Consider the following 15749-nt stretch of genomic DNA (forward strand, 5'->3'; position numbering starts at 1 on the left):
TCTTTTATGCCAAAAATCATTAGGATATTAAGTAAAGATTATATAAAGATATTTTATAAATGTCCTATATTATAAATATATCATAACTTAATTTTTGATTAGTATTTTGCATTGCTAAGAACTTTGGACAACTTTAAAAATGATTTGATCAATATTTAGATTTTTTTTGCAGCCTCAGATTCCATATTTTCAAATATCTCAGACAAATATTTTCCTATCCTAAGAACATCAATGGAAAGCCTATTTATTCAGCTTTCAAATGATGTATAAATCTCATTTAAAAAAAAAAAAACTGACCATTGAAACTGGTTTTATGATTCAGGGTTACAATTAAGTGTTGAGAAAACTCTTTGCTGCCAACTTTGCTTCAGTAGTAAGATATTATTTTTGTAAAACGGAATAGCCATCATAACTAGGCCTAAATATTGATTGAAATAGTCAAATCTGTGCAACACACCTCCTAGTGTAGAGACATCAGAATGCAAGATGATGTGAGTCTGTCACAGAAAGCAAAAATGCCATTTAGCCTGAGTCTAAATGAGGTATCACATACATTTTCTGATGCAAAGCAACAGTAATTAGACTAATTACAGTTTTTGCACAGTGCCTATGGATAAACAATCAAGGAGTTATTAGAAGGCAGCAATAAGAAAGGGAACAATAAGTTTAATTAGTAGAACAGGTTGTCAAGCCAACATAAATAGAGGGTGGGAGGACAGAAGAAATGTGTGTCTTAGAGAGAACGAAGGGGTAACGAGGGATGAGGGGGCAGACAGACAGGCATGTGGAGCGATTATAGCAGGGTTTATGTATGAGCTATTGATTGAGTCGGTGGTGACTTCTTGAGTGGTTAATTCGGGAAGTGAGAGCGATAGAGAGAGTAACTCACTGACCAGAGGGAGGAGGGATAAAGAGAGTGGGGGATAGCAAGTAGAAAGAAATGTGGCGCAATAGCTGTAGCTTCTGTCCTGTAGAAGAGTGCGTGATAAAGACATATGAAGGAAGCATAAAACAGCAGGATTCATTAGCCTATCTTGAGTCTTTTTTTAGAGCGATTTAATGGAGAATCATCTGGTGTTGAAATGCACAGTTAAATTGCTGTGATCTCAAGACCTTGAGCAGTCTGCACTTCACTTCTTCACCACTCTCTCTTTCTTCAAATACTTAGCTATATTAATTAGCTTTCCACACCTTTTAAATTAACATCTTGCAGAGCCAAAAAGTTCTCATGTGCACCATTTGAACAATAATTTGAAGCCAAATAAACGTGCCTTGGTTTTCCGTGTGAAAAGTGCACAAACTAAAACAAACATTTCAATTAAGAACTATGGCACAGATACAGTCAAACCAAAAATTATTCCCAGCTATAATTTATTATATTTTTTACTAGTGAGTGCAGGACACGATAGTTTATTTAGTTTATTTATACAAATGAGGATAGCATAATAATGTGGGACCAAATAATTCAGGCACTTTGAACTGACCAAGTGTTTTTCCTTAATTGCTAATTGCTACCTTTTTACGTCACAGACTGAACTAAATTAAGCATTGTTTGGTAATTGTTCAACAAAGTATTGATAGTTGTGTAAATATTGTCATACTAACAGTTATCATACCTTTCTATCAAAGTTATCTGACATTATCAAGATGAATTTGTTCTGACACAGTTTAACTCTGAGTTCTTGTCATATTTTATTACCATTTTCTAAACTATAGCGAATAAACTGTGATAATTTGAGAAATGTTGAAAGTGTTTGAATAATTTTTGGTTGGACTGTATGTTTAGAGGTTATTACGTTAGTAGAACTCATTTGTGTATCCTAATTCATAGGCCTCCTGAGAGAAAAAACTCAAATTAGCCTAGTGAAAAATTAGAGATACTTAATAGGATTTTAATATAGATTTTTAACCTATATGTTGAAATAACCGCGAAATTATCCTGTGTACAAAGACAGGGCGTTGCTACCTGTTCATTGAAGGAAGGTAAACAATCGTGGAAAATACGTTGTGATGTCACCTCACAAGACGACTGCAGATGTAACGAAGTACGAGCGGCGCGCGTGTTTGTGTGAAGTTTAAGGTCCGCTCGCTCTCCCGCGCATTTTCCTCTTTCTCTTCCCCTCTCTCTTCCCTCTCGCGCAGGTTTTGATCTCTCAGCCGCGAGATCAAAGGCGCTCTCTGGCTATTAGTCAGCGAGAGCCATTGATCCCACATCGATCCACGCGAGACACAGCCGCCCCGTGAACACCGTACGAGGCTCCCCAAAGCTCTCCCGCGCGTCGGGAGGGAAAGCGAGCGAGGAGAGAAAAAGAGCTTTAAGGGGGGCGATGTGTGTGTATATTTTTCACTGGCGCGGGCAGAACCAAGCTCGAGCTTTTTCTTTGCCGCGGGACATGAAACAATGAGGCTCGAGCCGGTTTTAATAAAGCGCGCTTTCCCTCCTTTCAACTCTGGCGCGAGGCGAACGAGTCGGCAACGGAGAGCGATCGATAATTAATGACGATGAATAATTTAACCCTATCGATTGATACTTTTTCTCCGTCTTTTTTCCCTTCTTTTCCTTGTATCTTAAGTCCGATGTTCTATAAGAAACTGATACCATATCGCACGCTCGCTCCTATCATCGCTCCTAAAGTTGAGCAAGTTCAGTTCCATCTTTTTTTGCCAAGTTTCCTCAGCTTTCTCATCCGCAAATGTTGAGCTCCGCTGAAACTTTGGTTTCACGGTCTCTTCACCTTATTATCTCAATTACTTGGTCTCGTATCTGAACTTCTAGTGTCTGCTGTTTTGAAAGATGATCACCGGTACAGGGAGTGTGGTGTAACACGGGGTGAGACGCAGCCAATTAGAAATGAGCTACGGGGTAAAATTACCATCAGGCATGACCCCTCCTGAGGTGACAGTAAAAGTCTTTATTTGTAAAAGTATAAGGATAAAAACAAGTTTGATGGAAGAAAAGTTTAATTTAATGCAGGTGCCAGATGTTCAAGTTCTGATTGGATTTTGGCCATTGGATTGGATCAAGTTTTGAAAATTGGTTGTTCAAAAGAAAAAAAAAAGGATTCTGAATTCAGATTAGATCACAAAATCCAATCTTGGGTTTGATCTGGATTAAATCCTCAGTTTGTGTTGTTCAAAACGTTTTAGTAAGGGATTGGGATACGTTTGATCCAAAAAAAAAAAAAAAAAAACCTTGATTATTCTAATCCCAGCAGAAGGATGGATTTCGAAACAAAAATGTAGTAAAACTATAAAACTGGTCCAAAAAACCCCAATGTATTAACATGTTATATATTCCGAAATCCCCAAACAGCTGTTAATATCAAACAAAAATATTATATGTGACCCTGGACCACAAAACCAGTCATAAGTGTAAATTTGTCGAAATTGAGATTCTTACGTCATCTGAAAGCTGAGTAAATAAGCTTTCTATTGATATATTGTTTGTTAAAATAGGACAATGTTTGTCTGAGATATAACTATTTGAAAACCTGGAATCTGAGGGTGCAAAAAAATCTAAATATTGAGAAAATCACCTTAAAAGTTGTCCAGATGAAGTTCTTAGCAATGCATATTACTAATCAAAAAAAAAAAAAAAAATACACGTTTTTATATATTTATGGTAGAAAATGTACAAAATATCTTCATGGAACATGATCTTTACTTAATATGCTAATGATTTTTGGCATAAAAGAAAAATCGATCATTTTGACCCATACAATGTATTTTTGACTATTGCTACAAATATACCCGTGCTACTTAAGACTGGTTTTGTGGTCCAGGGTCACATATTTCATTTAAAGTTTTTTTTTTTTTTTTTTGTAAATCACATAGTATTTTGTGTAAATGTACTGCAAAACCAGAATGCAAAACATTGGCTTTTTCCCCCCCATCGTCCCTTTAGGGCTCCGTAGAGCACTAGTAATCCAGATTTGGGAATCTGAAAAGTGTCTATCTGGATCAGGGTGATCCAATCCAATTTTGCTGTGAAAAACCAACACAAAAGTAAGATAGGTCACCTGATCCTGGATATCAAAACATGGGTTTCCAAATCCAGATCATTCTAATCCAGATTAAACTTTCTGATCAACTGGCCTCAGGGGTGTGTTTCCCAAAAGCATCATTAGCTAACTATGGTCTTTATTTCCATTGAACTCTATTGGTAAAGGTCGGAGCTTGCGACCATATTGCTTTTGGGAAATGCACCTCAGTTTGATTTGTAATTATGTTAAGGGATGTTAAATGACAAAACTGTTATCAGCATATTCAATGAATTAGAAAAAATGCAATTAATTTTATACATGTTACATATCTACACAGGATTTTCTAGAAGAAGAAGAGACAGTGTATGGCTAACACACTTTCTGTCCGTTATGTTTTTAGAGTTATAAGCTTATGCTTTACATTTGAACTGTATTTGTGACCCTGGACCACAAAACCAATCATAAGGTTTAATTTTTTTGAAATTAAGATTTAGCTTTTCATTGATGTTTGTTAGGATAGGACAATATGTGGCCGAGATTCTTAGCAATGCATGTTACTAATCAAAAATTAAGTTTTGATATATTTACTGAAGGACACATACAAAATATCTTCATGGAACATGATCTTTACTTAATATCCTGATTTTTGGCCTGAAAGAAAAAATGATGATTTTGACCTATGCAGTGTATTGTTGGCTATTGCTACTTATATCTGGTTTTATGGTCACATTTGTTTTCCATTTATAAATTTTTTTTAAAATTAAACAATTAACAGTAAGTCTGATTACCACAATAAATTCATGCTACTCTTAAAAATAAAGGTGCTTCACGATACCATAGAAGAACCTTTTTTTGTCTAAATGGTTCCATAAAGAACCTTTAACATCTGAAGAACCTTTCTGTTTCATAAAAGGTTCTTTGTGGCAAAAGACGGTTCTTCAGATTATGAAAAGGTAAGAAAGAGATGGTTCTTTAAAGAACCTTTAACTCAGTGGTTCTTCTATGGCTTCACTGTGAAGAACCTTTTAAAGCACCTTTATTTTTAAGAGTGTAAAGTTAAAAAGTCCATATTATCAATGTAGATTGCGCTCTTTGTGTTTGACATTGATTTACACTGCTTCAGCAGAAATTCTAAACTTTAATGTGAAGCTGATATATATAGCCTTTGGAAATATGATATCAATGTTGGAGACACAATGCAATAAAACACAAAGTAACCAAAGATGTTTAAGCAAAAATGTGTGGCAACATTCTCCAACTTCAAGTGTGGTTCTCTAAAATAACTGGTATATAACTGGAATTTATTACACTCTATTTAGAGAAACCCATTACAAGACGGATCTAAAACTTTTGTAGAGAAATTAACAATTATTAATAATGTTTTCAAATGCCCCTGACTTGGATGCTCCAGCTAAAAGACAAGGATGTCTCACCTATATATGGATTGTTAAGAGTTATCATGAAATTTTACTATCCACCTTATTTCTCCCATAAGAGCGGATGCAGCCATTTGTAAATTTTATGGGTTTGCTTCCGGTCTCATCCGCGTCCAGTTATTTTTAGCAATACAAAACAGCTTGTTTTGATGCTTGATATTGCAAATTGGTATGTCTTACCATATTATTTTAATTTATTCTCTTAATTATAAACAGTTTGTAGCGCAAACTGTTTTGCTGTGTACTGCACATTGATATTCTTCTCATTATTTTCTTATAGCAGCTAATGAACTGAAAGTCTCGCGCATTATTGTTAACATTGTTAAGTTTGCGAGCCACCTGAAAATATTTCATTTCCACAAGTTTACATAGGAACAGTCATTTTTGTCTGGTAGCGTTCACAATGTCAGACGCGTCCCATCTCGAGTTCTCCATCTTGACCGTCTCTCCCCTTACCCCTCGCTTCCCCTGCGCTCCCTTTTTCCTTCTTCATAACAAACACACAAGCCAGTCCTTCTGTTCTTTGACCCTGAGGCTGTGCAGACTGTCAGAGCAGAGTCAAGAGAAATCGAGAGATCGAGAGAAAGTAAAAGAGGGGAAGAGGAAGGAACAGTGGGGGGAGAAAGAGCGCGAGGGGCGAGGGTGCTCAGTAAGTCCCTTTTCAGTGGCAGCCCGAAACAGAAAGATGACACAGATACTGAGGGTTTGTTTCATGTCCAGGGAGCAGAGAGCGAGAGGGACGAGACTCATCACATTCCCTCAGTATCTCCGTTTCAGAACCTTGCTGTCCATCTTTTTTCACTACTAGCAACAATGTCGGCCATCTGTTACTCTGTTCTTTCTCTTTTCCTTCTCACTTTAGTCCACTTCTGTGGTACACCTTTTTACATTTTATCCACTCATAACGCAACCTCGTTTCCACCAGCCGTGTTTGCTCGAAACATTAATGCGCAATCAACAGAGCTTTTCACTAAACGTAATTAGTCACAGGGGTAAACGTGTTAAATCTGTAGGGCATCGCTATTCCATAATGAATGAGTAATCAATGCTTGTGTTTAAATGCAATAATGTTTATAACAGCACACTTATTATTTCATACTTAGTGTTTTTGTCCTATAAGATTAGCACATATCATTTTTCCACCGCATTAAACTGAAATTCTTTGAATCCCAATTGCATTACAAAAGAAAGATTTACTAAATGATTAAAAATAATTTTACATATGGTCAAAATATTTAATATTAAACTATGAAATCATTCACATACACAGATATATTTACTCAGACAATACATCGTAAATATACAATTATTTAAAAGATATGTTCATCTATATTAATTTTTTTATGTCTCTATACAGATGATGTAACTGTGAGCTGCTGTTAGTTTGTTACCTTGATGTGATCGCATGTACCTGTCACAGAAGAGGTTTACTTTCCTCAAGAGTGCGATTGAGAATGTTGTCTTGGGGAACGGTGTTACTTTGTGTTGCCCTGTCCATGTGTATGTGCATCTTTTTTTCTGAGTTTTTTTTTTGTTTGGTGTGTGTGGTGGTTGTGCGCTCCCTGAATCAGTGTCTTCATATCTAGGAGATTGTGAGAAGATGTATTCCCTTGGCTGCTAGTTATAATGTTTCTGGGGGTGATGGGGAGAACTTGAAAGCCCTGTGCTGCCCAAATCAAAACTAACAAGGAAATGATGGGGGCTCCTTTATCTCCTCACTGGCCTGGAGGGGAAGAACAGGGCAAAAGAAGGAGATCGAGGGAAGGGGGTGGTGGGGGCGTCCTGGCTTCCTCTTTGATTTGTAAAAAATGCATTACCTCCGAAATCAAACGGAAAATTACTGAGCGGGAGCAAAACATACAGAGGAGAGAAAGAGAGAGAGGCTGCAGTTAGGTGCACGGGCAGGTGAGGCCGGGTTTGCTTTGATCGGATAGGTTGGCCGATAGGCACTGAATACAAATTTCGCAAAAGGCGGATGATGATCTGAATGAATTCATTTACAGGTGACAGCAATGGTTGTATTGTGCTCAATTATTACTTTAAATAGTGTTGAAGTTATATCTGTTCTTAAGTTGATAGTGTTGTCGCACTAAGGCAAGTCTCGAAAGTCTGAAAGCTACCGAAATGGTAAGTAAGAATACAGCCGACCGAGCTTTCTTCAGTAGGAAAGATACTACACTAAAGAAATAACGATAGATGAATGTTACAAAAAACAGACAGAGAGATGAGAAGTAGATGGTACGATGGTGGGGGAGAGCAAGTGGACAGTCCAAAGAGTAAGAGCAACAAAGGGGTGTGTGTATGTGTGTGTACTTGTGTGTGTGAGAGAGAAGTGCCTGGAGTTAGCAATAATAATTTATACAAACACACCTCAATAATTCACGTTCCATTTCAATGCTGGAGGGAAGATCCAAAATTCACAGAGCATAATTAAATAGAGTGAGAGAGGAGAGGGGGAGAGGGAGAGGCCAGCATTAAAGATACCCTTGTACCGGCTCCTTTTTCTTCCACCCGAGCTTTGTAAAACAACCTTTATGAAATTGTGATGGCTGAGGAGAGATTGAATTTCTCTAGCCATGTATACTGAATTGCTGCATGGAGAGATGGATCTTTACTGATGCTCCCAGTTGTTCTGATAGCAGATGCAATCTTCAATGATTTTTGATATCCTGCTTTGAAGTTATTTGTATGAACACATGCCCACCGTGGTGTGTTTATTTCCTTTCGCCGCAACGTGAATATTTCTCGTTGGAAATGATGTTCAGTTTTAGTGCATATCAAGTGAAATCCAGACTTCTCATTTCTTACCCCAAATTAATTTGTCGTCAAAACGTGAGGTTTTAAAGTCCAAAGAAATACCTGTGAGAGGCTATACGGACTAATTGCTTGAGGGCCTCACACACTGTCATAGATGTTCGGCTTGAGATGGGGTCTTTTGAACGTTGCTCTTTGAGAAAAAATGCTCAGTGATCTTCTGCATGGCTGAAGGGACAGCCTTCGGCAACCATATTTAAAGAAACCCTTCAAATGAAAAGGCATTGATTGATTTTAGAGGCCACTGGAATGACATGCCCTCATGGTTTATAACAGCATGTTCTGACACACTGGTGTGTTGTGGGTGAAATGAGTCCACAAGCGCATGACACATATTTGTTGAGTCAAAGTATTATGCTTTAGCCTTTAGCCTTGTGTTCTGTGTTCTAACTTCAAATGGTTCACACACAGATTTTGTCGGTTTGTGTGTGAATGCAGGTGTAGTGGAGGTATGGACTGTAACTGTGTTAGTGACCTGCTGCTCACGCCACCCGTCCCAACCCTCTGGACACCAGGTGAGATGCTGGAAAAGTTGTTCATCCATCTTCAATTTCTTTTTCTTAACAGTCATGGTTCTAGGACAAGACAGTAGAAACAAATGCATAGATTTTTAAAACAAGGCTCTGGCACAAATTTAAGCTAATTATCAGACTAACAACACTAGCATGACTGCGAGTGTGATATAATATTACACTGCAGTTTACTCAAACTTAAGTTCATATTGACCAGCTATAGTCAGGGTAGCATCATATTTCATTTTTTGACAGGAATTAAAGTAAGGCTGTGAGGGATAGAAGTGCATTCAATGGATTGTACTGTTGTTTAACAATAGCTGATGAAATGTCTTTCTAAAAACAAACTTTCAGCAAACAAAAGCTGCATAAAACAGTTTTGAAAGTTATTAATTGCAAAAATGACGTAATATAGGATCTTTATACAGTGTCTATCCTTCACAGACTTGTTTTAATCCGTATTAAATTCAATACGCTGTCTAACCTGACTAATGTCTATTGCTACTTTCTATTTTTGATCCTCAAACCATTATGCCTCACAGAAATAGTGTATAGTTCCTGAATGAATCTTTGTTTTATTTAGTGAATTATTTAATGACTCACTTTAATAAAGACTGTGGTTGCGTCCAAAAGCTTAGGGTGCTGACTTGTTGCCTCGCTGCTTTATTAGGCAATGACTTTCCAAGCAGCATTTGCGCATTTAGGCTCCTCACGAAACAGATTTCAGACAGGTTTCAGCCAGCTTTAGTGAAAACTAAGCAAATATTGAATTACTATCTCGCTAGAAATAACATAAAAAGTCAAATAAGTTAGTCAAAAACATACATTTACATATAAACTGACCACAAACCATATATATCACCCTTACTCTTCAACACCTAAGTAAGTTTATGGGCGGGACTTCCGGAAATAATGAGAAAAATGACAACGTTCAGTAAACAGTAAAACGGTTAGCACTACAAACCGGTGTGTTCATAATTCAAATAATACATTAAAATAATATGGTAAGACACACCAGTTTTCAATATCAAGCAGCAAAACGAGCTGTTTTCTACAGCTAAAATTTTACAAATGGCTGCGCCCACTCTTAAGGGAAAATAAGGTAGGATAGATCGCGTATTTATTTTTGGCTGAACTTTCGCGCAGGTTTATGCGATATCAAAGACAGCCAAGGATACATATGCTACTTTCAAAAATCGATACAATTAAGCAATGCCAAATTAAGACATGTCAGCAGACAGGGAGTAAAGCTAAAGTTGGATTCGGACATACCTTTGACAACATCCTCCAAGGCAGCATTTTTCAGTGTTTGGATGCAGCCAGACATTTGTTTCGTTGCTGAATGAATCAGCGTTTCGAACAAAAAAATAAAGGTTTCAAATGACTCACTAATAAAAACAACTACTTGTCGCCACCTACTGGTAACCTGCAGAAATACTCGCATAAAAATCTCTACTACTAACGCATAGCCTGATTATCTGTTAGCTCTGCCTAATTCATCTTTTGTACAAATTCAGTTTCAAACAACAGGTAGAACTGATAATCAGTTGTCATTAGGTTATTGCGTCTATTATCCTATATGTGACCCTGGACCACAAAACCAGTCTTAAGTCGCTGGGGTTTATTTGTAGCAATAGCCAAAAATACATTGTATGGGTCAAAATTATTGATTTTTCTTTTATGCCAAAAATCATTAGGAAATTATGTAAAGATCATGTTCCATGAAGATTTTTTGTAAAATTCCTAATGTAAATACATCAAAATTTAATTTTTGATTAGTTATATGCATTGTTAAGAACTTAATTTGGACAACTTTAAAGGTGATTTTCTCAGTATTTAGATTTTTTTGCACCCTCAGATTCCAGATTTTCAAATAGATGTATCTCGGCCAAATATTGTCCTATCCTAACAAACAATACATCAATAGAAAGCTTATTTATTGAGCTTTCATATGATGTATACATTTCAGTTTTGTAAAATTTAACCTTATGACTGGTTTTGTAGTCCATGGTCACATATGTATTTAAAATATGTGTTTGAAATAGTAACATTCTCTCACATATACTTGCTTAAAACACAGGCTAACTACTCCCTAGGATCAAACCACCCATCGCTTCATCAGTTTTTTTTGACAGAAATGTTCTTAGCAAGTAACAAAACCAACAAGCCTTATCAAAATCCTTTCACTTACTCGCCTCCCTTTCCTCAGGCATCGCCTTCCCAGACTGGGCCTATAAGCCAGAATCAAGCCCAGGCTCCAGGCAGATCCAGCTGTGGCACTTCATCCTGGAGCTGCTGCAGAAGGAGGAATACCAGGGGGTGATTGCCTGGCAGGGAGACTATGGTGAATTTGTGATCAAAGACCCAGATGAGGTGGCAAGACTGTGGGGCATTCGGAAGTGCAAACCTCACATGAACTACGACAAGCTCAGCCGAGCGCTTAGGTATGCACAGCATGCGTGTTTCATATTCACAGGATTGTTTTCTGTGTTAACGCCTAATTGCTGGCTTTTATTGTTCTCTCATGCAATATGTATATTCTAGATGATGTGTTTTGTTGAGTATACAGTCTGTTTGGCTGTTTCGTCTGTGTGAGTGTGTTTTTATCTTGCATCTGATGGGGGTGGGGGGGGGGGGTGGGGGCATCATTTATTTTTTCCTCACATAATATCCTGTATAATAGCATTGGCCCATACTAGCACATGCTTGATAGTATGTGGATATTTTAAGTGCTGCCTTCCCTCTGAAGCACATCAATACAGTCCAATTTGTGGAATCTTTGAACATCTAAATGGATTCTGGATGTTCTCCGGCGAGAGCCTCATATAAAGAATACTTGTCGATGGGGATTTTGAAATTAAGTCTAAAATTGATTCGTATCTCACCAAACTTACATCAGACATTTCGAACTCCAAACTCGGGCATAAAACTTTTAAGGTTTGAACTTTGACCCCTGTAGAAGTACTTCTATGCGTATTCATGCAACACGCTTATCCATTTCTCATCCTGTCTCTTTTATCGCTCTGCTTTCCTCCCTCCTCCCCCATCCTCCCTTTAATAGATGCTGTCGCTGGCCGCTAATTGTTATGAATAGGCACAGGCCATAATTAGCCTCGTTGATTAGCCTTGCTTAATTGCTCAATTAAGGGGCACAATTGCCACATAAAATAAAAGCTTACAAATTATTGCACCAGCAGATTGCATCACGGGAACTCGTGTAGGCTGCCGGACCGGGTAAGGTGAAGTCAAGCATAAAGTGTGCTGAGATTAAAGAGCCTCACTCTCATGCACAGGTGAGCATCCTCAAAGCGCTCTGACACTTGTGATAAACGCGAACGGATGATGGTCAGGGGAAAAGACTCGAAGAGTCTGGACAGATCCATCTCTTATTTCCAACTGAGCGATACATGGTTGTGTGATGTTAAGGGAAATCTAAGCAGTCATCACCGTGCAGAACAGAAAGCTGACAAGGCTGGCATTCCCGAATGAAGGCCATGACCCTGGAAAATGTTTTTGGTGGAGGAGGAGGCAGCCTTTCCTCTCTATAAAGGGATAGTTCACTATTGTCATTATTTATTCATCCTGATGTCATCCCAAACCTGTATGTCATTCTTGACATGAGTAAATAATGACAGAATTGAAACATTTAGCTTATTCTCATAATTTTTTGTTGTGCTCCAACCTGCAGGTACTACTACAACAAACGAATTTTGCACAAAACTAAAGGCAAGCGCTTCACCTACAAGTTTAACTTCAGTAAGGTGGTTCTGGTGAATTATCCACTGCTGGACATGGCTAGCTCTCCATTCCTGCTGGCTCAGAACCACTTCAATGGAGGAGCAGCAACACCAGATTGCAGCCCTGTCACACCCGAGGTATGAAGAAAATAAATACATTGCATGTGCATTCACAGAAGCATAATATTAGAACAGAACTTAAGATAATGAGAGACAGAAATGGGAATCTGCTCAGACAAAAACCTGAAGAGCTGAAGATGTGCTCTGCTCTAATAACAGCTCTATTGCTAGTGTTTAATGATTAATGGGATTTTTTTTTATCCATACTGTATAAGGCTCTCTGTATTAGCTTTGATGTGAAGGATCAGGCTGTTGAGAGTCAATCAGTATCTTTTTTGTATTAATTTTATTTCGTTTTCACTGTCTGTAATTGCTCTAGTATTGGTGTTCAGCAATTATTTGCCTTCGGTCAATGTTAAACTTGAACTAAAATGGTTATAATGTGAATACCAGGGGCAAAGCATAAATTTATATGTTCTACTTGAATACAAAAAGACTGAGAGTAGTTTTATCAATAAAGGTTTAGTCAAACCTAAAACCTGAATTCACTTAAAGTATGTACATTAAAGGAGTAGTTCACTTTCAGAACAATATGTACTCACCCCCTTGTCATCCAAGATGTTCATGTCTTTCTTTCTTCATTCGTGAGGAAATTATGTTTTTTGAGTAAAACATTTCAGGATTTCTCTCCATATAATGGACTTCTATGGTGCCCCCGAGTTTGAACTTCCAAAATGTAGCTTCAAAGGGCTCTAAATGATCCCAGTTGAGGAAAGAAGGGTCTTATCTAGCTGATGGGTTATTTTCTAAAAAACATTACAATTTATATAGTTTTTAACCTCAAATGCTTGTTTTGTATAGCTTGGCAAGACGAGCGTTTGAGATTAAAAAGTATAAAAGTTGTAAATGTTTTTAGAAAATAAGCGATCATTTTGCTAGATAAGACCCTTCTTCCTCGGCTGGGATCATTTAGAGCCCTTTGAAGCTACATTTTGGAAGTTCAAACTTGGGGGCACCATAGAAGTCCATTATATGGAGAGAAATCCTGAAATGTTTTCCTAAAAAAAAAAAACAATTTCTTTATGACTGAAGAAAGAAAGACATGAACATCTTGGATGACAAGGGGGTGAGTGCATTATCTGTACATTTTTGTTCTGAAAGCGAACTACTCCTTTAAAAGTCTAAATAGTTTAAAAGAATAAAACAGCCTTAAATTTGCTATACATGGTGAGTTCAAATAAGTAGGCTCATAAAATGCAATAACAAAATTATGATTTTTATTGTAGCCGTACAAAAAAACAAAAAAATAAATACCTCCCCAAGTCACTCTATGAGAAAGTTATCTGCTGTACGTCTTGACTAGAGGAGACTGAAGGAGAAGGGAAAAAGACTGAGAACCAGAGGTGAAGAAGAAAGTAGAGAGAATGTCACAGATGACGTTAAGCAGCCTTAAAACAAAAGAAGACATTATCCCTTTCCTCTCATCTCTGTCTGGGATGGCGTGCTCATCACTGCCATTGATTGAAAATGAAAGACATGTGAGAAATGAAAGAGAAGGTGGGGCTGTCAGATCAGTGGCATGTCATTAATGCGGTTTTGTTAAGCAATCCAGATTACGTAGCTTCGAAGTACAGTCCTGCCTTTTCTCACTGAGAAAAGAAGAGTGACAAATTATTGATCACCTTCATGTCACTAATAAAAAAAGAGAGAGAGAGAGAAAATCTTTACGCCGTTCATCCGCTAAGATTCCTGCGATGACTTCCAGGTTTCCTTTATTGAGCTTTATCCCCTGCTACCCTTTTCTAATCTGCTCCCCAAAAGCCGTTTCACATTTTGGGAGGTAAACCCCAGGATCTCTTTGTGGTCTGCTCTGACTGAAATCTTATGAAGTCTTTAAGACAAGACTTTCTTATTTCAAGATTTCTGAAACGGTGTTAAAGATGTCATGATAGTTTCACATTTCTTATCGTCATCTGAATTTACAGCAGTGAATTCTTGGTCTGTTTGTCACTAATTTTCATATTTTATGAGTTCAAACTTTTTAGTAGTACATAAACATCACAATTAAATTATTTATGAAGTTCTGAATATATAAAAATCTATATGTATATCTATATCTATATACTTTTCACCCTCAGATTCCAGATTTTCAAATAATTGTATCTCGGTCAAATGTCCTATCATAAGAAGCCATACATCTTCGGAAAGCTTATTTATGGTTTTGTGGTCCAAGATCACATAAACACTACCAGTCAAAGGTTTTTCAGCAGCAAGTTTTTTAAAGAAGTCTCTTCCACTCACTAAGCCTGCATTTATTTGATCCAAAGTACAGAAAAAACAGTCCAATTTTAAAATATATTTACTATTTTAAAAAATGACATTATTATTTATCATTGTTATTAAATGTCTTTATCGTCAAATGCAAAATAAAAACAAATAATAATAATAAAAAAAAGCTTTTGAATGGTATAGTGTACTGTATAATGTTACATTTATTTCAGATAAAGTCTGATCTTTGGATCTTTCTATTCATCAAAGAATCTTGAAAATATCAACAGTTTTAAATATTGATAATAATAATAATAATAATAATAATAAATCTTTCTTGAACAGCAAATAAGCATATTAGAATGATTTCTGAAGGATGAAGTAATGATGCAAAAAAATGTAGCTTTAATTAAAGTAATTAATTACATTTTAGAATCTATTCCAATTGCAAGCAGTTATTTTAAGTAATAAAAATATTTGACAATATTACTGCATTTGCTGTATTTTGGATCAAATAAATGCAGGCTTGGTGAGCAGAAAAAACTTCTTTAAGAAACCTGAAATATCTTACTGTTCAAAAACTTTTGACTGGTAGTGTATAATGTTACAAAATATTTATATTTAAAATAAATTACGTTCTTCTGAACTATCTATACATTGAAGAATCCTGAAACAAGAATTTAGTGTCCACAAAAATATTAAGCAACTATTTTAAAACGGATAATAATAATCTGTTAATCTATAATTCAATGACTATGTCATTTATTTAACTAATTCTTCTCACTAATACTTTTTCATTGTGTAATGATCCTGACACACTGTGTTTTCTTTATCTTATCTTTTCCAGGCCCTTCAGTCTTTATTCCCTCGTTTGCCTGAATCAGGTCGAGGGCCCTCTCTGTTTGAGCGCAGTACAGCGGCCCCAGGGCCTGATGGGGA

The 15749-nt window shown here is 36.9% G+C and overlaps 1 protein-coding gene across 1 annotated transcript in view; it reads left to right on the top strand.

Moving 5' to 3' along the window:
• Positions 1–15749, top strand: part of erfl1 (Ets2 repressor factor like 1) — a 36338-nt gene that overhangs the window by 14659 nt on the left and 5930 nt on the right. The window contains exons 2-5 of the mRNA XM_073847910.1: positions 8672–8748; positions 10955–11189; positions 12434–12620; positions 15658–15749. Coding sequence (XP_073704011.1) covers positions 8685–8748; positions 10955–11189; positions 12434–12620; positions 15658–15749 — 578 coding nt within the window. The 5' untranslated portion in view covers positions 8672–8684. The remainder of the gene's footprint in view (positions 1–8671; positions 8749–10954; positions 11190–12433; positions 12621–15657) is intronic.

The sequence above is a fragment of the Garra rufa genome, chromosome 9 (assembly GCF_049309525.1).
Source record: "Garra rufa chromosome 9, GarRuf1.0, whole genome shotgun sequence".
Classification (NCBI taxonomy): domain Eukaryota; kingdom Metazoa; phylum Chordata; class Actinopteri; order Cypriniformes; family Cyprinidae; genus Garra; species Garra rufa.